This window comes from Thermomyces lanuginosus (genome assembly GCF_041956635.1).
Source record: "Thermomyces lanuginosus strain ATCC 200065 unplaced genomic scaffold VTN49scaffold_34, whole genome shotgun sequence".
Classification (NCBI taxonomy): domain Eukaryota; kingdom Fungi; phylum Ascomycota; class Eurotiomycetes; order Eurotiales; family Trichocomaceae; genus Thermomyces; species Thermomyces lanuginosus.
The window spans coordinates 295624-320582 of record NW_027192368.1 but is presented as its reverse complement, the minus strand read 5'-3'; the positions used below and the strand labels follow the sequence as shown (position 1 = coordinate 320582).

General features: G+C 46.9%; 9 protein-coding genes across 9 annotated transcripts; 3 read left to right on the top strand and 6 right to left on the bottom strand.

The window, feature by feature from the left end:
* Positions 1 to 394: 394 nt before the first annotated feature.
* On the bottom strand, positions 395 to 1762 carry VTN49DRAFT_5416 (uncharacterized protein; the record flags this gene model as incomplete). The annotated part of the gene is made up of 1 exon (XM_069413471.1): positions 395 to 1762. The coding sequence occupies one exon, from the start codon at positions 1760 to 1762 to the stop codon at positions 395 to 397; it is 1368 nt and encodes a 455-aa protein (XP_069266651.1).
* Positions 1763 to 4873: 3111 nt separating this feature from the next.
* On the bottom strand, positions 4874 to 7881 carry VTN49DRAFT_5415 (uncharacterized protein; the record flags this gene model as incomplete). Its single annotated transcript, XM_069413470.1, has 6 exons — positions 4874 to 5858; positions 5913 to 5939; positions 5994 to 6048; positions 6101 to 6484; positions 6538 to 7089; positions 7146 to 7881. 6 exons carry the CDS (start codon positions 7879 to 7881, stop codon positions 4874 to 4876), a joined length of 2739 nt encoding a protein of 912 aa, XP_069266650.1.
* Positions 7882 to 9307: 1426 nt separating this feature from the next.
* Positions 9308 to 10045, top strand: VTN49DRAFT_5414 (uncharacterized protein; the record flags this gene model as incomplete). Its single annotated transcript, XM_069413469.1, has 5 exons — positions 9308 to 9483; positions 9534 to 9575; positions 9626 to 9673; positions 9724 to 9795; positions 9841 to 10045. 5 exons carry the CDS (start codon positions 9308 to 9310, stop codon positions 10043 to 10045), a joined length of 543 nt encoding a protein of 180 aa, XP_069266649.1.
* Positions 10046 to 10906: 861 nt separating this feature from the next.
* On the bottom strand, positions 10907 to 11275 carry VTN49DRAFT_5413 (uncharacterized protein; the record flags this gene model as incomplete). Its single annotated transcript, XM_069413468.1, has 2 exons — positions 10907 to 11029; positions 11078 to 11275. 2 exons carry the CDS (start codon positions 11273 to 11275, stop codon positions 10907 to 10909), a joined length of 321 nt encoding a protein of 106 aa, XP_069266648.1.
* A 2387-nt stretch (positions 11276 to 13662) lies between these two features.
* VTN49DRAFT_5412 (uncharacterized protein) lies at positions 13663 to 14254 on the bottom strand (the record flags this gene model as incomplete). The annotated part of the gene is made up of 3 exons (XM_069413467.1): positions 13663 to 13821; positions 13871 to 14185; positions 14237 to 14254. The coding sequence occupies 3 exons, from the start codon at positions 14252 to 14254 to the stop codon at positions 13663 to 13665; spliced, it is 492 nt and encodes a 163-aa protein (XP_069266647.1).
* A 1506-nt stretch (positions 14255 to 15760) lies between these two features.
* On the bottom strand, positions 15761 to 16094 carry VTN49DRAFT_5411 (uncharacterized protein; the record flags this gene model as incomplete). The annotated part of the gene is made up of 2 exons (XM_069413466.1): positions 15761 to 15856; positions 15903 to 16094. The coding sequence occupies 2 exons, from the start codon at positions 16092 to 16094 to the stop codon at positions 15761 to 15763; spliced, it is 288 nt and encodes a 95-aa protein (XP_069266646.1).
* A 619-nt stretch (positions 16095 to 16713) lies between these two features.
* On the bottom strand, positions 16714 to 18106 carry VTN49DRAFT_5410 (uncharacterized protein; the record flags this gene model as incomplete). Its single annotated transcript, XM_069413465.1, has 6 exons — positions 16714 to 16856; positions 16918 to 17080; positions 17133 to 17191; positions 17241 to 17410; positions 17807 to 17952; positions 18005 to 18106. 6 exons carry the CDS (start codon positions 18104 to 18106, stop codon positions 16714 to 16716), a joined length of 783 nt encoding a protein of 260 aa, XP_069266645.1.
* Positions 18107 to 18996: 890 nt separating this feature from the next.
* VTN49DRAFT_5409 (uncharacterized protein) lies at positions 18997 to 19500 on the top strand (the record flags this gene model as incomplete). Its single annotated transcript, XM_069413463.1, has 2 exons — positions 18997 to 19232; positions 19284 to 19500. 2 exons carry the CDS (start codon positions 18997 to 18999, stop codon positions 19498 to 19500), a joined length of 453 nt encoding a protein of 150 aa, XP_069266644.1.
* Positions 19501 to 22652: 3152 nt separating this feature from the next.
* VTN49DRAFT_5408 (uncharacterized protein) lies at positions 22653 to 24375 on the top strand (the record flags this gene model as incomplete). Its single annotated transcript, XM_069413462.1, has 8 exons — positions 22653 to 22799; positions 22860 to 23234; positions 23283 to 23342; positions 23401 to 23470; positions 23519 to 23600; positions 23652 to 23658; positions 23716 to 24168; positions 24229 to 24375. The coding sequence occupies 8 exons, from the start codon at positions 22653 to 22655 to the stop codon at positions 24373 to 24375; spliced, it is 1341 nt and encodes a 446-aa protein (XP_069266643.1).
* Between the last annotated feature and the right edge of the window lie 584 nt (positions 24376 to 24959).

The window sequence follows — 24959 nt, the reverse complement described above, 5'->3', positions numbered from 1 at the left end:
AGAAGCACTGAGCCATGTACCCATTAACCTTGTTCGCTGTCAGATTTTACAAGGCTTGTGTCCGAGGATTGCTGGGTCTGCAGATTGGATCAGTTTGAAGGCGCTCAAATGTTTGATTGGTTTTATTATCCAAAAGACACTTATTACTTGTACCATCGAGCATACGCCCAGTGTTGTCCCAACACCAGTAGTCACATGTTGTACTATATGGATCGAAATCGATTTGATGGACAAACTGAATTCATCTGTCTCCTAAGCAAAGAGTCGAAATACAGTGCCTAAAGACCTGGTTGAAAGGTCCACACTTAATTCAGAGGTAGTAAGTAGCAGTGTGTTTGTTCGATATTGTTTCCTGGCGGTGATTTTTAGCGCGCCCCGGATGGCTAAGCGCGACTTATGTACTCTCCCCATCGTTGTCTTGGTTGCTGTCATTATTCGCAACCTTAGCTTTGCGATAAGCGTTTTCTTGTTCCTGCGCTTTCTTGTAGATCATCCAGTCCGCTTTATTCCGATTCCCGATGATCCTTCGAAAGAATTCTCGGGTCTCCAACGTGGTCTGGCCATCTTTCCACTTTATTAGGAGCTTAGTGTGTGCGTAGGTCTTCCTGCCGCCTTGCTTTTTGGCGTTCTTCACTTTCTCCGGCATTATGTAATCCAAAGGGTCTTCTTGGAGTCCTCGTTCGTCATTATCGATCTTCCATCCAACTCCCAGTACGTCGTAAACGTCTTCTCGGGTGTATTTATACTTTTGTTTCTCATATCCGTATTTGTTCCATTGTCTCTCCATCACACTTCCGCGTGTCGCCTGCGGATCAACATATTGAACCTTTTTTTTATCGTATGGAATATAGGACCCTGCCCGGATACGGTATGTCGACTTGCCTCCCTCACAAAGTTCGACAAAAACTTGGGTCCCGAAACCCTTTTCCCACCAGTAAAGAGGCTTCTCTGGTAGATCTTTCTCCATCATCGCTTCCAAAGCGTCAAGTCCCTTGAGAGTATTTTCTGGTCGAGTTCCAAGATGACGCTTCGCCAAATCGAGTAGGTTCCAATGGGCCGGTAAATCATAGATCTTATTGAACTTTTCGAATAGTGAATTGACCTTGTCAAAAGCTTTCCATCCCTCTTCTTTGTTTGCTTTGACAGTGGGTAGGCTCCACACTTTTTCCAATGATTCCTTCTGTGAGACGTAGAATTTAGGATCAATTCTTATAATGTCATCATGGCCTTGTTCCTTTCCCGTCTGTTCGATATCCGCGTTGAGAATCTCGAAAAACCTCTCAACGTGGATGGGATCTGGTGGATTATCCGAATGAAAATAGGCACCGACGACCTTGCCATACCAGTCGATGTTCTGTTTGATGATCTTCCGCGCCCAGTGAGGGATCTCGGGAGTCTGTGGCTCAGGACGCGGTCCATCCTCCGCCGCATCTGCCATTGATACGTCGGAAGAGCTGTCATTGCTCTCTTCTTGATCGTTGTGTTCGCGAACACTTCCTTCAGGAAAGTTGTTGTTGATTTCATCATCTCCGCGTTCGTCATGAATGCCTTCGTCAAGGTTGTTGCCTTCGTCTGTGTCTGGAGCAGGTGTTGGATATGGAGCACTTCCTTCGTGCTGATTGCTTTCATGACTCTTGGTGGCTTCTTCTGTGTCTGGAGCAGGAGTAGGATATGGATTGTCGCGGCCGTGACGGAGGCCTTCGTGAAGGTTGCTGGCTTCTCCTGTGTTTGGAGCAGGAGTGGGATTTTGGGGTTCCTCCATGTTGAACTCTGGCTCAGCCATGTACAGCGATGTTGAGTTTCTGAGTGTTTCGATCTTCCACGACAATTGATGCGTTGTGACAATTTGCGTGGAATATAACTATGATATGTCCAAGAGGAGCGGCATGGCAGTACTTATATATCTGAACTCCGTTTTACAACAGATCCCTTTTCGTCTTTGCAGGCAGCAGCAAATGGAGTGTTTCACTTTGAAAATGATTCGATATTGACCAGATGCCAAGGAAAGAGGATTGAACCGTGCGATGGAAAAGGAACAGTTTTTTGGGCACCATCATTATCCATCTGTTGGGACGAGGGCCGTCAAAGATGGAACACAGTCACTAACAGTCCTGTGCCTGTTTCAAGATTTTAGTCTCCGATAGCGTCCATGACATTTTGAACTCCTGGTGTCAAACTCAAATGGTTGGATGATAAATTGTTCACCGGGTTCGTTTTCATATAAAAAGGTACGAGGCTGAAGGGCCGTCTCAGGGAATCATCGATTGGTCTTTGTGCATTGTGGAAGCACCTTACTACGATATATGTAGCAGGCTCCGTCGTAGACCTGGTGGGAAAAGTTATCTGTCTGTGAAGGTTATCAAGTAGGTATACTCTACTCCGGTTAGAAACTCCTATTCTGGTTTGATGACTAAGAAGCTTGTGAATCATTTGACGCGAATTGGACTTCTGTTCGGAGCGTTGTTTTTGCGTCTCGTTTCGGTGGCCACGCTCTCTCGCTTGTGAGCGTCTCTTGTCGGAGCATTTGCTCCATTCGTAGACGAGAATGACGAAATATTCGTCACAGTTGTTTAGGTTTCGTCCCGAGGTTGATACTGCTCGTGCATTCCACATCTTTCAGCATGAAAATGCATTTTTGCTCCAAATGGTGGGCTCCAGTCGCAGTTTTGTCAACACCGTTAACCCAGGTGGAAGGGTTTGACGCATTCCATGCCGCTCCAAAGCGGTAATGCTAGGGTCGATCCGTTGAAAACACACGGGCCCATTGGAAGACACGATCACGTCGTTTACGGTTCAGGAATTATGTCCAGTGACTTGCTGTTCGTTTGCTAAACAGTGAATCTGCAGATTTCGGTTCCACCGCGGATGGAACTGATCTAAGGCCGCATTGTGCACTTCGTGCGGCGTCAAAGAGGATCTTTCCGCGTACTGGAGCTGGGCACTCTACTTCAAGTACACAAACGGCTCAACTGCTTTGGTGGACCCGGTAATCAGTATACTGGAGTATACTTTCTAATTAGAGGAAGGATAAAAAATCACCAGCATTTCCGTGAATCTTTCGCATGATTGCGGTCAGTCAGTACTTGCGCGACTTTTCCTGGCCGATTCCAAACCCGAAAATTCTACATCGTCCCGTGACGGCGCATTACAGCTCGCTCCCCAGCAAAAAGCGCTTGGGTTCAACTGCATGAACCACCAAAGCAATCGGAACCTTCACTTTATCTCCACACTCTGCGGTCCAAGAATATCCTCGATAGAAACTGCCCGGACGGTCTCCATCTGAAGCTCATATTCCCACAATGCTTAGATGAATGAATCCGGACTTGAAAAACCACAAATCGCACGTGGAATACTCAGCTCTTCTGATGGACGCCCCCTGTCCGGAAAACTACGAAACGTGGCTCATTGGCCTACCCTTTGAGGCAATTGCGAACACAAGTGCCTTCAAAGGTGAGGATGAAGAATTTGTTTTCTCTAACGGTGATCCGACAGGTTGCGAATACAATGGAGATTTATTCGGGAATGGGATACGGAGTTCCTGCTGGAGGCCAGGGACAACCGCATCAACCCTTCAGGTAATTTGAAAGATTGCCAATTGTTCACCTTTCAAAACGAGTCCTCGACTGCGAGATGCAAATTCGGGCTTCCTTCGAACCTGAGGATGTTCTGTTCAGCTTAGTGGGTCTGCCATGCGAGGTTCGATCCATCTGGGACCCAAAACTGCACGGAGAAGAAACTGGAAAGAACGATTCCCCGCCGTATTTGAGCACTAAGGCCTGACATTCAGGCGGCCATTGCGCCGTGGCAACGAAACGGTTCTCGAAGACTGAAGGAGTGGTCGTCAAATCTTCGGACAAATATGTGGACAGATTTGCCCGTATCGCTAGTTACATTGAGCATGGTGCTTTGTGTCCACTTAGTTTAGCAAAAAGTTGGACGGCTGGATATATTGAATGTACTGGCGTTAGTCGACCCTGTAACGCATCCTCTTAGAATGGATGAACTGGCCGGTGTCAATTCAAATTGACTGTGCACGTTCTGGTGACCAGACTATGAAAACATTCCCATCCATTTGTTTCAGGTCAAAGCCTATCATGTGATCGTTCTCTGCACATTTGGAGTAGTTATCCGTCGAATGTAAAAAAAAATATGTCAGTTTTGGCTTTGCCACGGTTCAGAAAAATGTCACCGCATTCATCATGGATAAACCACCTTGAAACACATCGGATCCGCTCACACTGCCATAATAGCTTCACCGCTGCATGTCAACGTTCTTGGGATTTTGGTGGGTTATCGTCCATGACTTGCTTTTCATACTCGGGACACGGATAACTTCCGTCGCCAGTGAATATGATTCAGCGTTTGTTCCTTAAAACCGACCCGTTTATGCGGAGTTTGTCTGGTTCATCCAGCTCTCTCTGTGGAATAGGTATGTAGAAACTTTACTGCTCAATGTAGATGTAGTAGCTTTGGTGCACTGAAAAGCAACAGTAATACATTACTAGGAGATACTCCCTGGCTACTAGTGCTCCGTCCTGGCATTCAGAGAGCCTCCTCTTTTGCGCTCTCCTCCGGTTACTATAGCAAGTTTCCGTCTCTGCACTACACCATCGTGGATAAGAAGTTTGCATTCCGAATAACCTACGAACGAGAGTACGAGCACGTAACGATAGCCCAACTCAGTTCTTACGTTGTATAGAAGAAATATAGGAGATAGGAGCGTATTTCCAGTGACCAAAATGCCAAAAGAAACTGAATATGTAGGCAAAAGCATCTGTATTCAACGCCCAAATAGTTACAGGCTGAGGGGAATCTTAGGGCAACACAGGATCAATTAGCCAATTGAGAACGAATCACGAAATGCATTGTTTATTTAGCAACCACGCAATACTCTTTTTGCTTCCCGTGCTTCAGGAGGCTCTCGGTCAGATCGTTTACGCCGCAAACCCCTGAAGCTTTGGCCAGCATTACCCCTAAACCTCCGACCAGCGTCACATGTGTCACATGGCTTTGCGGTGCCGGATCCATGATCTGGTCTACCGAATGGCGACCACAGACCTTGCTTATCGATGAATGAAGCCACGCTGGAAGGGAAACCGTTGATTCTCCAACGTTGACGTCGGCCGTACCGCAGATAAAGATCGACGACTTCGCCCAGATGGCTTACGGGAAAAGACACAGACTGGCGATATCGTTTGCATGACGGACAGATATTCTCGCGAGACAGGACATAGCCCAGTGGTTGTGTGCCGATGGAAAAGTCCAGCGTATCATTTGGGAGGAGTCGTTCAAGCGCCGGAAGCAATTCCTCACCCGAGCCCTTGCAGCGAATACTTCCATGACACCAGATTGGCGTGCTGTTTTTATCAGGAATGGCATCCAAGACAAAAAACAACCGGGCTACGAGCAGCTCCACAGCTGCAAACTTTGCCGACTTACTGCTGCCTGGTCGGAAGATCACAAGGTTTCGGTATCGGTCCATTGCATCAATGTTATCAATTGTAACTCCGATATCAGGAAGTGGTACGTTAAATCGACGGCAGTTTTCAGCGATTCGCTTGTCGAGTTGGCCCAGCATCTCATTCCATCGAACTTCGGTGCTCAACGAGGACTTGAAGGCTCTAGCTACGCGCGTCAAGGAGCCACTCTTGACAATGTGATGGTAACGAGGGTTGTAACGAGCTTTTTTGGCATCCCTCGCCGTCGTCCCTGTGCCGAGAGACAACAATTGAGCTGGTCTCCAGCTCCGTGGCCAGGCCTCTTTGGCAACACGAATAGCGATGCCACCAGCAAAATTTTCTTTCAGTCCGCCATCTTGAAAGCAGCCCAAATCACGGATTTCGATTGGAGTAAAGAGACTTCGTTTTGGTTAGTCTGATACTAGGAACAGAGAAAGGATACGCCGGTCTTACAAGGGAGCGGCCGCAGTTGCTCTGGCTCTGTCTGAAAGTTAATGCAAAATGAAAACGGAAAGAGCGAGGAGTTAAACTCACGCTTGCCAAACCCGTGGCTCATTGTCAACATCATCAGGACGGATGATTTCAAACCCTACGGATCCATTGTTGGCCTTGTGAACTCACCAGAGTCAGGATTATCCTACCTAGATCGTCAGACTGCATTCTCGGAGTGTTGAAATTGCTGAAGATGAATGTCTTTGTATCTTCCGCAATGTTCGTCGCCACCACTCCGACTTTAGTCCCCGAGAAGGTAGGCTTCGATGGCCCCAGTTCAACGGGACCGAACATCCGGAGGTGTTCACTAAAAATGTCTTTCAATGTGATATCAAAGAGGGTTCCATCGTAACAGCCATCGCGGAGCAACCAAGTAAGCCATTTGCGGATACGACCAAAGACCACATTTGGCAGCCAGGGGAGAAATGGCTGAAGTCTACTTTGAAAGATGCGACGGGCAAGTCGCTCGAAAGCCTGAGAACACGTGGTCACATCCCAACGGAGAATGAAGAGAGCAAGAACAATAAGGCCCCCTTTTCATTCAGTAATCGAACTGCCACTTTCCGCGGCAATGAGGATGACTCACCTGAGCTGGTTCCAATGGCTAAATCGATGAGATCTTGGAGGGCACATTGAGAACCCAAATGCTCTTGCAATAGAATCATGAATTCAAGGGGAATCACACCACGAACACCACCGCCATCAATGGCGAGTACTGTAGGATTCATCGTTGGTGGCAAGATATCAATGATACACTGTGCTCGAGACAAGCAAAGACAGCAAAATGACATCGTAAATCGATATTCTATGTCCGTGCTGGGCGTCCCGAAGCGCTGTGCACAGACATCACAAAGAGAATGGCCACATTCCGTAGGGTGCTGTGCTGCCCTTGCAAGACAATATAGGCAGGTTCTGTTGGATTTTAGAAGACTGTAACGCCCACTCCCGGACATCAGCAGCTCTCGCCGGTGCTCGAGAGACGTCTTCCCGGCCACTTCCATATGGACGAATTGATCACAAAACTGCTTCTCCACCTGGGCAGCGAACACATTTGGATGTGTTCGCGTGGCGCATCTGCCAAGCCCCTGGAGCACGGCTGGACGGTATAGAGTTCGGAAAACTAGTCCAGGCTCCATCACTGGAAGGTAACGGGGTAAGTGCAGGGGTCATGAGATGGCGAAGCGTCCTACTTACAAGGCATTCCTGGCTGATAGTGATCCATCAGCAATGCTGAGGCGATAGACGGGGCAAGCTCATCGTTGGAGAACCCGGCTTTGGCTCCGATTTCTTGGTAGTGTGCAAGATGTTTCGGCAGGTCTGAGGAGACGCTGCAACGCTTCCTTGTTGCTCGAACGAAGTCGAAGGGGCGTTCTACGGTTTTTGTAACATGTTCCATAGCCAATTCAACGAAACCAGCCATTTGGGTTGCGTTGAATAGAGTCCTGCATTCTCTGCGCATCTGTTGCATGTCATCCAATTGACCCAAGATCAGTGTTCTTAGCCGCTGGCAGCTTGCGGAGGTGGTCGTTGGTAGCTCGAACGTGTGGAGAGCAGAAAAGCATTCGGACAAAGACCCCGAGTTGTAAAGTTTCTGAATGAGTTCGGCTTTTTTTTCCGAGCGGTCCTTGTCAGCATTCAGTACGACAATTAAACGCGGGCGGATGCTGGACGGAAGAGATGACGCATATTCCGCCCTTTGGCAGGTGATCAGGAAGTCCACCACATCATGTGTGTCTGGGAAGTCCTCTTCAAAAATACAGACCACGTCCGCAAATAGAAAAATCAGGCGAGAGTAGATGAGGCATAGGACTTCTCTCTCCGAAGACGCCCTCCACGTGATAGGATGTACAGTCCCCGTCTGCGCCGCACAGAATTGACAGGGATTCGAATGCTGGAAGAGGTTGCTCTCCGCAAAAAGTAGAGGCGACATTGACTCCAGAGAGGACACGTCCCACCTTAAACTCACGCTGGAATGTGAGCGAATCCTTTTCAAGTTATTATAGGGGAAAATATGAAGTAGAGCTTCATCCTTGCGCTTTCCCCCTATGAAAAGCGACATTCTCGGGTTCTGTGCACTCGGTTCGCGCAGTTTCCCAATCAACTGATGGAAAGTCTCACAGTCTCGAATGACGTACGCGCCATCTCTGTTGATGGCCAAGTTCAGCCAACAGGGGTTCCAGCGGCGAGCCATGCTGATTTGCCTAACTGGCTGCAGCAAGAATGGCCTAGCACTACGACGAATTTATGCATTGTGAGCAAGGATGGAGGGCATGGTTCTTTTGCTTCAAAAATGACTCCGGTCTTCCAGGCATCGTTTCGCAACCTATATCCAATTTGGTACTCTGGTTCTCGAGCTTGAAACGAATCGATCTGGGCCCCGGCGATGACAGGATGAGTTCGGAAAAGTGATCTGGGAAGGGGTTTTGACGGCATCTTCGGGCAATCAAATCCTGAAAATTTCCTATAACTCAGCCTAATCATTCGTTTGACGATGTTGCATCAAATACAGGAGCCTACGATGGTGACCGTGGCCGACCAAATGATTGTACACATCTTCTCTTTAGATCCTGTAATAAGTCAATGTTTTGCCAATTTTCGACAGCACAGAAAGTGATGGGCAAAGGAGTGCATTATTACCCACATTAAGTTTACTGTCTTCGTTGTGGGGGCTGGGAACCTAATGGATGCGGACTCATGAAACTGTTCATCGAAAACCAACCCAATGTTGCGTATTTGATTTTCTGAAATAGTAACGAGACTACCACAGCCGAAGACCCTGGTTGGCACAGAACTTTGGTTAGTTAATCCGTACGGAGTACGAGCACTTGCGGCGTTGGTTTTGTTCCTAATTATCGACCCTTCCCTGGAAGTGATCCAGAGTCGAGAGTTTGAAATTCTGTTGCTTCCGTTCCTAGAGGGTAGGCACCGTATTCGTACTCTCACGTCTTAGGCGCACGCACTATGCAATCAGAATTTCTCACCAATCAACAGTAAAAGTAAATACATAGGCGTAACAGTAAAATTACGGTATACTCTGTGGCCTGTGGGTAACTTACGTGTCATGTGATCGAACCGATCGGGGTTGGGCGGGGAGGACGATGTCACCTTGTCGGTAATCCCCCGATCGCTAAGTTTGCCTCCATTGTGGGCACGTAAGCGCCGGACCCCTGTCAAAATCGAACTCTAATGTTGTACCTTGTCACCAGTTTCACGAAAGGACCCAAACAGTCAGAATGAACTCCAAAACGATGACAATCCTTTTGGAACCTTCACAATGATAAAAGGAACGAGTGCTCACGCACGAATAATGACACATTCCAAAACGTCGATTGATCCATTCTTGAACTTGATTCATCATGGAAAACTTCGAAGGATTCCCCCTGTCCCAAATGCCCAAAGTGTCCCAAATGCCCGAAGTGTCCCAAATGCCCGAAGTGTCCCAAATGCCCGAAGTGTCCCAAATGCCCGCAGACTATCTGCTTATTTACAATGGTCCTACAATGAGTGTTACTCATGGGACAAATGACTCGACGTATGTGCACGCCATGCTACTTGGCTAAAAGTCATTGACCAAAGTCCTAGGACTGCTGATATCGTGGATGATGGCAGAAATGCCCCGAAAACGTACGTACAAGCCATACTAATTGATTAAAAGCTATTGACCGAAACCCTAGGATCGATGATCTGGATGTCCTGAATGATGACGGAAGTATTTCGAAGGAGTATGTGCACACCACAATGCTTGATTAAATGCCATTGACCAAAGTCATAGGATGGATGATATTCGGGGTCGATTGGGGAAACTAGAGTCAGATTGCAAAATCAAGTTTGCGGAACTAAATGAGTATGAATACGAGCGATTCGAAGGAACTTAGCTGACAACTCGCAGAAAGTTGAAAATCTTACAGAATAACACAGAACAGAACAAGAAAAAGACGGAGGAGTATTTCAAAGAGGTAGACAGCAGATGTCGCCGTGTTCAAGCTCTTTTACAAATGCAAAACGAACAAGGGAAAAGGAAGGGACCTGGTGATGGGGAGAGTGATGGGGATGTCTCCAAGCGACGCCGTGTTAGTTTGAGGCTCGACGACTGAATACCTAGTTTTCCTTCTGTTAAGATACTGTGGAAATTTATCATTGGAGTCTGCCCTTTCGTTTCGCTTCGTTTGGACTGCTGCACTCATCAGCCGCTGTATTTAGCGTCACATGACAAATCTAGCCCTGTTACCGATCCTATCTTTGATTTCTGAAACTGAAGAGAGATAAATATCAGAAAGCATGGAAATGATTGCAAATGTCGCCATTCTCTGACTTAGAAGTTCAGCTATCAAATCGTGCTCATTTTATGGCCGGTTTATACACACCTGTCATGATGTCACATACTAGGATCTATGCCCTTCAATATTTCAGCCATAGCCTTTGATTGTAATGAATGCAACATTATATGGTCTCAATAAAAAGAGCATATTTACTGCTGTTCGTTTTTCATGCCTTTTCTTGGTCTATTCTATTCTTATTTGTCGAGCCGGCATTCTGTTCGGCCTCGTGTCGTCCGTAGCCGGCTCAAATTCAGGCAAGAAGTCGAAGGTTCGAAGTGAAATAATCAGATATGTTGGAGCTTTTACATTGCAATGGGGAATCTAATGCTTGAAAGGTGCACTTGGGAATAGGAGGCATATAAAGACCTCTTCTTCAGACATAGAAATAAAGGACTTGCAGCATAGAAAAACTCCCGACCTTTGCAGGTCAGGAGCTCACATCGCACGATAAGGGAGCGAGCGTCCGACATCCTTCCGATCTCGTTCTCTTAACACATTGAAATTCTCAACAGGAATCGCATTTCTTCCCCGGAGCTCGTAGGAGACAGCGCCTATTGAGCTTTCCGCACTGTTATGCCACCAGGACCCCATCCGATTCAAAAGACTGTTATCGGTTGGAAGAGAACATCAAGCTATCTATATCAACTCTGGTAAGGGTGGAGGATCATATATGTTCTCTAAAGTTTCGCTGAGTGAATCTTTTTCTAAATCGCAACCCGACTCCATATCGAGGCTCTTCACAGAGGAGCATTCTTCTTCCTGCACACGTCAGACCCTGGCTTGACTGAGTACGATGGCTACTATTACCAACTTGTCGTCCGAAGGTGGCCGAGTCTCGAGATGTGAATCGTAATAATAACAGATATCTCCGTGTTCGATAACAATACGCACTTTTGCTCCGTAAATTCTGGAGAGCTCTGAGGCTTTTCTGGCGAGAGTCTTGGCTCTTTTGAGAGGTCCACGGGATCTTTTGCGGTTTGCACGATTTCCCTTTTTCTTCGTCATATTTTGATGAGGACGGGGAAAGTTGTCAAAAGAGTGTCGTGAGTACTTCGTCTCAATAACGTTCAAACACATATTTCGCCAATTTATGCCATTCGAAGCCGGCTGGAAAGATTGCTCCTGTGGGGCCCCCGATGCAAGTTCGCAGTTGCATGGCGTCTAATCAGCCACTCATACTTGCTCGTCAGCGGCTAAGGCCGCAGATGTCATCCTTTCCTGCAGCCAAGAACTTGTGGACCCACTTTACGTGGAAAAGTTGTGTTCAAAAGAACTACAGTTACCAGCGTGTAAATGACAGAAATATTGGGCGAGAGACGCAATGGTGACAATACAGTACCATGAACGTAACGACAACGACTATTTTACTCCTCCGACGAATTTGGTCACCCATTGTCATCCAACAATTTGAGTCTTGCCGTGGCCTTGGCGTTTTCCTGGACCAAATTTTCCGACCTGAATTCGAAACGCGTACGTAGTACTTTACATTCGGTAAGTGGTAGTATGACCTTATACGTCCATGTGTCCTGCGATTGACATTGAAGTCACCCACTCTCGTTCGTTTCAGGGCATCCTCGCACGGTCTTGGAACCCCTTTCACTCACTTTTTGGTTCGTTTCAGGGCAAGACTACGGATACTGGAGTCGGGCTTAGAGGTCACGTGCCCCCAACCTGTACATAGCCTCAGTCCTCAACTTCTCCCTAGGACCCCTCTTTTCTCCCGCCGTGCGGAGTACATACTCCCTATAGTCGAGTCTGGCTCCTGGTCACGTGCCGCATCTGCCATACCCACTCGGCGTGAAAGAATTTACCCCCTTTTTTCTTCGTCTTTACGGAGTAGTGCTTTGAATCGAGACCTGCACTGAATTGACGGCCGATCCCAGTAGCTGTGCCTAGTTTTGAGGTTCTAACAGAAATAGACAGCTCTCGACTATTGACCTTCGGAAGGCTGGAAAGATGGCAAGGTCGCCATTGCGCCAGCAGCGCCGCATTTGCTTGGCGCTATGGATTGATTTTCGCCGTTTCGGATTCCATTACAAGTAATCGTGTGCGGCGTGGTGAACCGGAGCAGGGTTACAAGGAACAACATCCTAAGGAGGCATGCATTAGAGGCACAGAAAGGGTGGGGGGGAAACATCCACACACCCTCATCAGTGTCAGCAACCTGGCATCGGTTCTTCACGATCAGAGCAAGTTCGAGGAAGCCGAGACAATGCATCGGCGTGCATTAGAGACTCAAGAGAAGATGCTGGGCCCCGAGCGTTCGCACACGCTCAGCAGCGTCAGGAATTTGGATCGGTTCTTCAAGATCAGAGGTAGAGGCAATGTACCGGCGTGGATTAGACTCATGAAAAGGTGCTGGGGTCAGAGCCTCTACACGCTCTCGCCAACGTCAACAATCCCGAAATTGTTCTTCCAAACCGGGAGAGCAAGACACGGAAGACAGAATGTATCGGTGACCCGTAATGGCCAGGTGATGGTGCTAGCACGAGACGCGTTATCAGCCTTGATGCAGTCTTGATTCCTACATAGATGCTCTAACCCCAGCAGCTTTTCATGAGTCTCTAATCCACGCCGGTACATTGCCTCTACCTCTGATCTTGAAGAACCGATCCAAATTCCTGACGCTGCTGAGCGTGTGCGAACGCTCGGGGCCCAGCATCTTCTCTTGAGTCTCTAATGCACGCCGATGCATTGTCTCGGCTTCCTCGAACTTGCTCTGATCGTGAAGAACCGATGCCAGGTTGCTGACACTGATGAGGGTGTGTGGATGTTTCCCCCCCACCCTTTCTGTGCCTCTAATGCATGCCTCCTTAGGATGTTGTTCCTTGTAACCCTGCTCCGGTTCACCACGCCGCACACGATTACTTATAATGGAATCCGAAACGGCGAAAATCAATCCATAGCGCCAAGCAAATGCGGCGCTGCTGGCGCAATGGCGACCTTGCCATCTTTCCAGCAGCTTCCCAGACGCCTTGGCGATGGTTTTTTTGGCAATGTATCCTAAATTACGGAGTAGTTCCAAACTGATTGGTCGACGATGATTGCAGCGACAGGAGTCGCTGAGTCGGTCGCTTGTTACCCTGTTTATCTCAACGGTCGTAACAGCAGGCGCGACAATTCGTCTTGCAGGTCCTTCTCAGCTAGGTTACTGGATGAGAATTTCGCTTCTGTAATGGTATCCATTGAAATGAATTCAAGTCAATGATGCTGGCACTGTTGTTGAGTCCGACACAAAGTCCTGGCTCTCAAGGCTTGTCACATTTCTGAGCTTCGTCCATGACCAACTTGAACCTTACAGAGATCATTGTATATAGTGTCAATAATCTAGATAATATTCATTTGATGCTAACTGGAGTGAAATAAAGGAAAAGTTGGAGTTGTAGAGATACTCAGTAAGCTCTTTCCCCCTGCTCCTCCTTCACAGCTACTTCATTGCCTGGAGGAACCGGTGCATGCCACGTAAGCCGGTTTAACTGTTTAACAACTGTTCTGGCTGCATCGGCCTTCTTTCGCAACTCTCTGACCCATTTTTCGAGGGTTTTTACTCTCTTCTGTCGGTTAGAAGTCACGTCCGCATACTTAGTGTCGATAACTTACTGTTTCATATTGTTTGACTAAAGGCTCTGTTCTGGCCTTGTAGGAAGAGTATTCACTCAGTTCCCGCTCCTGTTGCTTTATTTTGACCTCCAGAGCGTTTTTTTCCTCAGACAGCCGGCTAATTTCGGCGAATATATTCCGATCCATGGCCTGAAGGACGGCCTCATAACCCCTTTTTAGATTTCCTTCGGCTTCGTCCAGTGATTCCACGCATTGATTAATGACAGTAGTGAGGTTTTGCGCGAGGCTTTGAACCTGCCTGAGATAGTCCTTTGTATCCGCGAAAGGAGTCAATGGCCTCGCAACCGAACTTTCCTGGGCGGATGGTTAGTATACTCATACCTTAGTATGGATTGAACTGCTTACCACACTGGCATCAGACATGGTCGTCTAATCGTCAAAACTGCGAACTTTTGATACTGTGCAACAATCGAAGGCCCATGGATCAGATCAAGGGCATTGAATATCCTTCACGGGTAGAACTTGGTCTTTAGGTGGTATTTATTTGCAACAGCACTGATTGCATATATTGAGCAAGAATTACTCTGGACTGGAGTACAATTGCTATGGCTGTGAAGCCTGCAAGAGATTTCAAAAGACCCACGAAACGTACAACGATGAATTTCTCTTGCCGCGTATCGGCACGATTTTGACTACATCTTCTTCATTATTGTGTCAAATTGGCATCACTTACTTTTTTTAATGCCTACAACAGAACCCATGACGGGCAGAATGACCTGAAACGATGCACTTTCGGCATGATTTTGTGTACGCTTTGCTCGTTTCTGTGCCAAATTGGTCAAACTTTTTTGGCCAGACTTCGGGAACTCAAGACTGGCAGAATGACCTGAAACGATGCACTCACGGCACGATTGTGTACGCCTTGTTCGTTCTATGCCAAATTGACCTAGTCCTTTCGACTAGCCTACAGCGCAAAGGTTAGGCTTAGGAAATCTAAAGTGGCTCATTATTTTGTTTGAATAGAGACCATATATTTTATGTACGCTGCACATGAAGCTGTTATCAATATATTATTCTGCAACTCTAGTCCTTCGCAGCCTGCTGCAGTGTGTGACAAATCACTCATCATGAAACGGTCTTCCAGATCCTCCTCTCTTTATCCTATTCCCGAAGATGGCCCTCTACCTAATACCCACACATTCGAAACATTTACTCGTATCGATCACTTCATCTTCAGAAAAGGGGGCGCTACCTCAAACACTGAACGTCTTCCATCGCAACTTCGGGAATCCAAAAAAGTCATGTATCCGGACCCGAAGAAACGAATCGAAGAGTTGACTTACGAAGTCGGCTACCTTCGGGCTGAGTTGTCCTTCTACAAGGAGTCAAACCAAGCATTGCATGAACTCCAACAACGCTTGTATGATATTCTCCGGACGATGGACGAAATGTTGTCTCAAACAAATTCGGCCTTGAAACAGTGTACAGAGCGGTATCTAAAAATCTGGGGCATAGCGGCCGAAAGCGTCAACTATGACCTTTACGAAGAAGCGCTCAAGATCTAACCACGGCATGGATGGTGATGACTGAGGGTTCGCGGGCAGAGTCTTTCCGTTTGTCGATGTTTATTTACAATATCTAGATCCACGTTAATAACAATATTTGCTCATTTAAGATGTCCTTGCCGTAGCTGTTACTGCCTCCGCACGCTAAAGTCGATTCACAGTAAGAGAATCTGCCAGAGGTGCCGGCGCACGAGCCGACCTGTTCAATGCAGTTTACTACTCGTCTACGCACTTAAACCTCGCGTAAAGATCATCTTGTACAAAGTTAGTTGATTCAATTCAGATTGAATACAAGCGAATATTCTTGAGGTGTCGTTGTGAATATGACCCCTCAGCTGGCCCTTCTTTCGAAACCGTCGTCAAATTAGGCATTTTGCAATGAGTTTTCGGCATTCTGACTTTGCGTTCGCGCGGCGACTTCGAATTCTTCGTGAATTGGGATAGGATAACAATGCTCTTTCTTCTTGAATTAGCATCCACTTCAATTATTGTGAGCTTTAACCTACCAAGTGTGATACAAATTTCGAAAAATTCCCCGCCTTATCTTTACAAAACAAATAGATTTTGCCGGTTTCCCACATTCTGATGACCAGGAGAACATCTGCACCACACATGGCACTGTACTCGGATGCCTTCTTCATCAAACTCTTTCTGCGACGATTGCGCTTTTGTCGCACCTTAGCTGATGCCGCCTGCATATTGCGTCGTAAACCTGAAAGCTGACCCGATATAGAGTGCGATGAGTGACAGTTTCCAAGTGTAGCTATGACCACTTAGAAGGCTATGTAATGTTGTGGATACAGTCCTTCCGGAAGCCTATATATAGGTTATTTTGACATCTTTTCATATGTGCGCCCATTTTGTAGTCGAGTTCGACAGCATCAGAATTGAAGGGGACTGATTTGGATTGATTTTTTCTCTACGCCAGTTCGAAGCCAATACCGGACACAACCCTGAGACCGCTAAGTGTAAATAGTCCAATCCACTAATATTCCAGAATCCTCCAGTAGCCCACAATACGTGCTCCATCCATGACTATGTCCATGTAGAGTCATTCTATAACACTCCTGTCCAATGTGCAAAATTCGGGCAGTAAAGGTTTCAAACAAATACCCGCCAGGAGTAGTTGGATGCGTAGAACTGTGGTGGAATCTCGGCAATCAAGACACACTGCTCGACCAACTACACGTTTACTTTCTGAATGTCTGAAAACAACCGCAGAAACTAAATTGATCATGCCACGAGACTATGAAATCAGATGACGATCCATTGTGCCCTCAGTGGTCTCAAACCACATTCAACAAGTCATTAGGCCTACTAAGTTATTAATCGATTCAATCCCCAATTCCTCGTTCCCCACGGCTGGAATTCGACTTGGAACAGCTCAACTTCTTTTCCTGCGCTAGCTCTTTGTCTGACTTGTTGGCGTATGGTTTCCATAACAGGATAACGAGCAGAAACTATGTTTCATGTCAGTAGAAATTCAGAATCACGCAGGTGTCCGACGAGGAAACCCATTACCTGTGACCAACAGCGTCCCTATTTGTTGTTCCATTTCAGCCTCCAATCGTGCGTTCCAGTCGGCCTCTCCGCCTAAGATCTCGATTAATCCGTGCTCTCCGAGTTTCTGCACACTGGAAGGCATTGTGGCGCGCAGTGGATCGAAGACAAGGACTTTGAGCATCTGAATGAGCTAGGTTAGCAATAACAGAAGCCAAGAAGGTAATGAAACTGACATATCCAGAATCCTGCCTGACAAGGCTCTGCAACCAATGACGGACTGAGTTCCAGTCACCTGGGAGTGCCTCAGAATCTGCCATACGCAGTCAATGCTTGACACCTACCAGGTAGCTCCAACTGCCAGACGAGTACGATCCTTTGAGTTCGAACCTGCCCTCGCTTACGGCCCTCTATGAGCTCTTTGATGTACGGGATTTGCGCTGCAATACCAACTCCAGTGGCCGCCATGAAGATGTGTCCGTAATCACCAATTTGGGAGGGAAATCCCAATAACCTGATAGGTGATGGCCCATATGGGCCGTCGATCAAAGCGGAGTACTGTTTTCCTGGCTCAACATGGGTTTCGAGTTTTTTGGTAAAGCCAGAACGGGGGCGTATCAGAAGGAAAATGGAGCCCCCATTCCCTCCTGCATGGTCTTCCCACCATGTAATGACAAACGGATGCGTCTGAAACAAAGATAAAAGTCCAAGGGGCACAGTCAAATTGATTCTCTCACCAGCTTGGAATTTCCAGGGTCGAGGAAGAGTTAACTCAGCAATAAGGCTGTTCTGTGCCGGTATGATTGTCAACTGGACGGACTTTCTACCAAAAACCACATTTCTGTAGATTATGCGTGCAGTCTGTAGGAGTAGGGTAGCTGCAAAAAGTGCAATGCACGCGATTGTGTACCATTTGCAATTACCGATATTTTTGGTGTGTCGCCAGATTGCGTAGAGTAGAAAGAGCGCAATGCCTCTGTGCGTCTTGGCGAAGATCTCGTAGAGATCCCACTTCAAGATGGGAAGAACCAAGAGGAGTGAGAACATGATGGTCCCCTACGAAGGTTATTTGTACGCCCGATCGAAAGACCCAAAGAAGATAACTCACCAGGAGACCATACAGAAAATCATGCCGGTCGTTTGAATTGCGGGAAAATCTAAGGGTGAGGATAACATGTGCCACGGCTTGAAGGGTGCTCATCAGGCCCATAGTCCGATGTAGGCTACCATAAGCACGCAACGATAGGCCCAAAAGCCGGGCTCCGAATTCATGCCCAAATATGTAGAGTGGTATCAGGTTCACGAGTGACAGCCAGGCCGCACGGGAACTGGCTTCTGAAACTGAGTGCACCCTGAATATATTTACGGCGACCGTTCCAGCGAAGTAGAGAGATTGAACAATAAGGTATGACAGTGGCTCAGAATATATGTAGCGCAGTCGTCTGCCAAGTCGAGCATAGAAAAGATGAGCAAGGAAGAAACGGCGAGTGGCAGTCAACCAGGAGCTAGGAATGCACAGCATTAGGCGAAAAAATATCATGAGAACTGCAATGCTGCCAGTGACGAGTTGATAGAGCTCGGCGATGCCAAATTCCATTTTCTGTGCACGGTGACAACAGTATAGATTCGGATGGACAACGTATGTTTGGTTTCGTCAATATATACCGTCGATCTGGAAGAAAATATGGCCCAGAGCGTAACCACAACGTACGGAAAGAGAGACCTCAGACAGGAGCTAACAATTGCCAGGAAAAGTTGGAAATGTCACGGTCTTGCACCTGAAACAGCCATGAAAGTGGCTGTTGGGATATGAAGCAGGACGAAGGACGATCTCAAATGTTTCCGAATATTGCGGTCATTCCGGCCATGTTGCAATGCTAACCCTGGTGCCTGTCCTAATTCTGGTCCCGTGAGGGTTCTCGCTCAAGCATAAAAGAAGCATTCCAACCGTGCAAATTATGTAGGAATCAAACAACCATGGAAGAAAGAATTGTCCGACAAGAGACATGGCCGACACACCGCACGCGGTACATGGCAATGCTACTCGAGGTGGAGTATATTCCTCTAAGTCATAAGTTTCTTGCAGGACTTTTTCATTGGATGCTACTTGCTGGCTATTTGGTTATCCCGGGGACATTTACATCTCTCCAAAAATCAGATGCGATCAAATCCGCGCTGAATGGAAGTGGCGTGGAAGAAGCCATCCTTCACACGATACAAAATCCACCACTACTAGCCATCGCGTGCTCTCTGTTATCTGTCGGTGTGGCTGGCATGATCTGGCTAGGATGGCAATGGAGGCATAACTATATCTGGCTTCTCAATTATCTCTTCCGGTTAGTATTTTTGTAGCGCATCAGGATGTTCGATTTGCTGACGGCATCAAGACCTACAGTGCTCAATGCGGCAGCAGGATTCCTGACATCATTGATCAACATATACACAGCGAAAGACGGCGATTGGTCAATTATGGCCGTTTTAACTGTCGGGACTACTGCAGCCTCTGCTCTTGCCTGTTTAGTGCTCATGACGTTGTTTTTCATGAAATTGGAACGTGTGAAGGAGGAACATGAAGAGGAGGAGATGAGGGCACAGAGGCTTTAGGTACACGGGGCACGGATTTTTGTAAAGAACAACAACTTAAGTGTTTTACTGTCACATTGTTGCGAATCAATATTTCATGCACGCAATATGAACATGCGGAAATTTTATCCACAATCTTTTGCAAACTTTTTCCTGAGCGTAGACAGTTCTCTCCGGCCGAGTTTTGGGTCTGAAACGGTGCGACGTATTGCTACTAAGTACTGTATGGCCTACGTACACGCAGCGGCTATGAGTCAATCCGAGTAAGTACTGTACATTGACCAACCCTAACATAGGATAGAGACCCTTGTAGTCCTCGTGGTAATGCTCGCGGTGGCGCGCATTCCCAAAAATGAGTCCTCGGTTAAGAGATGAAACTGCGTTCCTTGTCGTTGTTTTGAAGCACGTTATGTGCCCTTCTTACTTGGGAAACGATCTTCGCCAGACTTCTACAAGTCATACTACCTACATACCCGTAGTACCTACTTGCGCTCACTTCGTTTCAAAACGCGATCCTTTGCGCGTGGATGGTCTCATTGCTCTCAGTTAGAGTCAGTTATACACGGTTAGATATCAAGTCTCCTTCAAACATCACACGGAGTCTCGACTGTCCACGACTTCAACAACAACACACAAACACGGCTACCTGGTTGTTTCGTTGCTATTCGCCGGACGCAGTGGGTAACTATTTCGAATTGTATGATGGCTTCGTAAGCATTGAGCTCTAGGTATTCAATTGATAACTTAGGTCACGCCTGCCTTAAGGCATAATACATATTCGGATATTCCGTATACTCAGACCCTGTGCGTGGACATAGGTCAGGAGCTGGTGGCAATATCAGCGTGACAGGGCCGAAACTAATTTTGATCGTTATGTAAGGTAGCTACTGTATCGCCCGCCATAGGAATCAGTCGATCAGATGATTCAGCCAAAGCGGGTTATTATTTGTAAGGTTACCTACTCCGTGACGGTGGTTTCGTACCTATCTTGTAAGCTTTCCGAAATACACCATATAATCAATCGTAATAACTATCGTAATAGTTATTTCATGAACGTTACACCAGCCTACGCAGTATAGCTGCGGACAAAGTACAGAGCTTGTATCCAATGTACTCCGTACAATTAAATTCGAAAGCGTCGCTAATTCCCAACCTGGTCACTCAAAAATAAACAGCTCTCGACTATTGACCTTCGGAAGGCCGGAAGGATGGCAAGGGTCGCCATTGCGCCAGCAGCGCCGCATTTGCTTGGCTCTATGGATTGATTTTCGGTTTCCATTATAAGTAATCGCTTGCGGCATGGTGAACCGGAGCCGGGTTTGAAGAAACAACACCTTAAGGGAGCAGCGTAGACAACTACGGACCTACAAAGTACGAATATTGATGCTGTAAATCGATGAAAAGTGCTGCGCGCCCCACACTGCGAAAGCGCGATTATGTACGCAGTACACTCTCATGATTCGCTCCAGGTCTCGACCAAGACGGACAAGAAAGATTTTGCTGGTCAAGAAGCTGTGATCATGTATCACGCTCTTGTTTTCCTCGTTTCCGGGGCTTGCGTGCTGGAGTAGGTCACCAGTACCTACTAATAACCTACAAGTAAACGGCATTCGTAGCATGTACCAATATGGATCCAATATTGTACCCCATTTCAATATCATCATCCTGGTACGAGTAGTAACGAGTAGTAACCAACCGGTAGCCTACTACCAGTTAGTTACCCGCAATTTTCTAAGACTGCTTCTTACAGAGCTCAGGACTGCGCAGGGTCCAAAACACCAGGCTACCATTCTCAAGTGCTGGCACGCATGCCTATAAAAAAAAAGAAGCATTGAGAATAAGAACGAACAGAAAAGAAGGTAAGGAAGAAAAAGAAGGCTGTAGCTCTAGTTTGTATGTGAAATGCATGTGATCAGGCTATGCTCCGACCGAGGATCTCTGGGGAAAATCAATCAGCCAAGCTTTCGTCGATACTTTTGACCTCTTTAAAAGGAGCTGGCAATGGAAGCGAGGGTCGACGAAATCTGAACGACTGCAGGAGACAGAATAGTTAATTGATAGAAGAACATCTGGCATACGTCTAATATACTCACAATACAGTAGGAGCATTTGGCCCCTGGAACGTTCACGCGACCCCGGCATCCTCGCGGATAGTTGGCACAATCGAACATGACCATTTTCGTTTTTTAGATTTCAAAATATAGCCAAAGCGAGGAAGATTCGACACACAGGATGCTTGGAGGTGAAAGTGGCCGAATGCTGAATGCTGGATGGAACTTCTGGAGCAGATGCCAGTCGTTGTAGACAAGACGTAAGTATATATGTGGCTCTAGAATAGCCGACGTTACGACCTGAAACGATATTTTGGTTTCGTACTCGTAGAACCACGCATATTGGTGCCTTGAGACATGCTGAGTTGCAGTGTCTGACACTGACGCAGCCCAATGTTTTGACCACACATTCATACCTGGAGGGATTTCGCTGAAACTAATCTACCTATCGATCTCCTCACTCCTTTACCGGCTTTCGAGAATTAGGTGGCGGAGGTTGCGGTGCTGGCATATCCTCTCAAATCGGATGGAATCCCCCTGTACTGTTCCGCACTGAGCGAATTAAATCGTTAATGGCGCAAAACTGTAACTAGCCAGAATGTTCATACCGACTCACTATGAGCAGAAATCATCAACTAAGCCGTAGCGCACCAATATGCACATGCAGTTGATCCTTTTATTCGAAATAGTTAGAATCGGAACACCGCTTGAAGCCAAAATGTTGATTCACTGCCCTCATTCTCCGGGCTCCAGCAAGAATCCGAGCTTCTATTTGAGCTCATTGCTCCGTGACTGCTCTATCTGACTGTTTCTGAACCTCTATTTTGCATGTTTCAGATATGCTCGAACATATTTCGTCCACGATTTGTGTTGCTCCAATGCTGTCTGGTGGCTGGAAAGGAATTGTGACAACACAAGTCGGTCTTGGCGAACAAGCCCTAAAATGATCCTGCATGTAACAGTCAAATTTTTAGCCTTCTCTGGAACAGTCTCGAGGGTTATATGAAATCAGGTTGCACCGCGAATGCGAACTTTTAAAGCGTCCCTCGACTTCTTACTCCGTTACCAAATGCTACTCAAAACCTTTTCCTGGCGTCCAACGATCGCGCTCTATCTGTCGCCATGGCGTTCACTCTGCTGGCTCTAATTTGCGCCTTCAGTAATGTGGCATATGCCTCTTTCTCTTATACAATTGGAACACTTGGTTCTAGTTACCGTAACGGGAGCTCTTCTGGCACATTTCGATCTGTGGCCTATTTTGTTGATTGGGTAAGCAGAATGGACATGGCCGCTATGAGGACAAACTGCTGACTGCTTGGCCTGCTCTAGTCCATCTACGAACGCAACTTTGTTCCGCAAGACTTGAAAATTGATTCGCTGACCCATGTTCTCTATGCATTTGGCAGTATTAACGCAACGACTGCTGAGATCCAGCTTGCGGACTCTTACGCAGATATTGAGAAACGATTTCCTGGTGACTCGCAAGACGAATCCGGAAGAAACCTGTACGGATGTCTCAAACAGCTATTTCTGCTCAAGAAGAAGAAGAGAAATTTGAAAACTTTGTTTTCGATTGGAGGATATACGTATTCCCCTAGTTTTTCGATTGTCTCTGCTACGCAAGCCGGAAGAAAACGATTCGCATCCTCCGCAGTTCGCATGATACAGGATCTAGGATTTGATGGCATTGACATTGACTGGGAGGTATGAAAACCGGCTCCACCTAAGATTTTAAACTCACTTGGTATGCAGTTTCCTGCCAATAGTACAGAAGCAAAAAACATGGTCCTGCTTCTGCGGGAAGTGAGATCGGTGCGAATACCAACTGCATTCAAGCAGTCTTAGATACTAAGAAATCGTTCTCATGCAGGCTTTGGATAATTACTCCTCCAAATATGGAAACAACACTCGGCTACTGCTTAGCGTTGCATCACCAGCAGGTGGGTTAATTGAGATCTGGATGTTACGAAATCGCTGAAGTCATGCAGGTCCCTCCGCCTATAAGAAACTTCATTTTAGAGCAATGGACCGATACGTTGATTTCTGGAATTTAATGGCATATGAGTACAGGTTAGAGCCACGAAAATTATGCAAGACATGGTGCTGACATATCGACCCCAGTGGCTCAGTATGTTGCGTCAACTCAATCACGAGACCGAAAACCATAGCTGACAGGTGCTCAAAGTGGTCCCCAAGAGCTGCTCACTCGGCCAATGTGTATGCATCAGCGTCGCACCCATGCAGCACCCCCTTCAACACGGACCAGGCTATTAACTACTACATATCGCACGGCGTCGATCCGAAGAAGATCAACCTTGGAATACCGCTCTATGGGAAATCATTTGCGAATACAAGTGGGCCAGGTGCTCCATTCGAAGGCGTTGGTGCAGGAGAATGGGATGGCAGTAGTGGCATATGGGATTATAAATCCTTACCCCAGCCAGGTGCAACCGTATATGAACTGGACCAGCCTGTTGCCAGTTACAGTTATGATAAGGAAAAGAAAGTTATGATCAGTTATGACACGCCGAATATTGTTCGGTGGAAAGGCCAATATATCCTGAGAAAGGGACTGGGGGGTGGCATGTACTGGGAAACAAGCGGAGACAAAAGCGGCAATGAAAGCTTGATTGGAACGGTAAGTTCAAAGATCTCGAGGTTATGCGGTTCATAGAATGGTTAACTGGTGAATGCACAGCTTGTTAATGAACTTGGAGGATCTCGTGTCCTTGATCAAAGCCAAAATCTTCTTAATTACCCTGCATCGAAATTCGACAACCTGAGGGCAGGTTTTGAAACACCAGCAGGGGATTCCGAAAACAGAACTTGTCAACTCAGTCTGTAAAAATCGGGCCCTTTTGAATCTCCTACCAATCTACAATCCAGCTTTTTCCAAGAGCGTTTACTGTTTCCTCATTCCCCTATCTCTCTTTCTTTCGACCAGAATTTGTTATAGTTGAGCGGGCAAATCTGATTACTAGCATCCGTTGAATGCAAAGATTGTGCCAGTCTCGGGCATGGTTCCAGAAAATGTCACCACACTGCTCAACTACCACGGAACGCATAATCTGCGTCAAACGAAGCCACTTTTCGTATCTGGCCATTTATGTAAGAACAGCACGCAGAGGTACAGTACTCTTCAGCAGTAGCTGTTATACGAACACACTAGTCTCATTTTCTCCTCCTTTTCCAGCCATCCTTTTAGCTTTTGTCTCTCAGAAGCACTGAACACAAGTAGAAACAAAGAACAGAGGCGCATAAGCGGCCTCAAAGATAGCAAAAACGATTGAAATACGGCAAAACGGCAGAGAAGGCAAAAAGGCATGAAGACAGAAAATGTCCTTAAAACGGTGCAACAGGTGGGCGAAGACGAGCTGGAAACAGGACTTGCGTGTAACGATACAGTTATCGTTCATGTATCTGTATGAT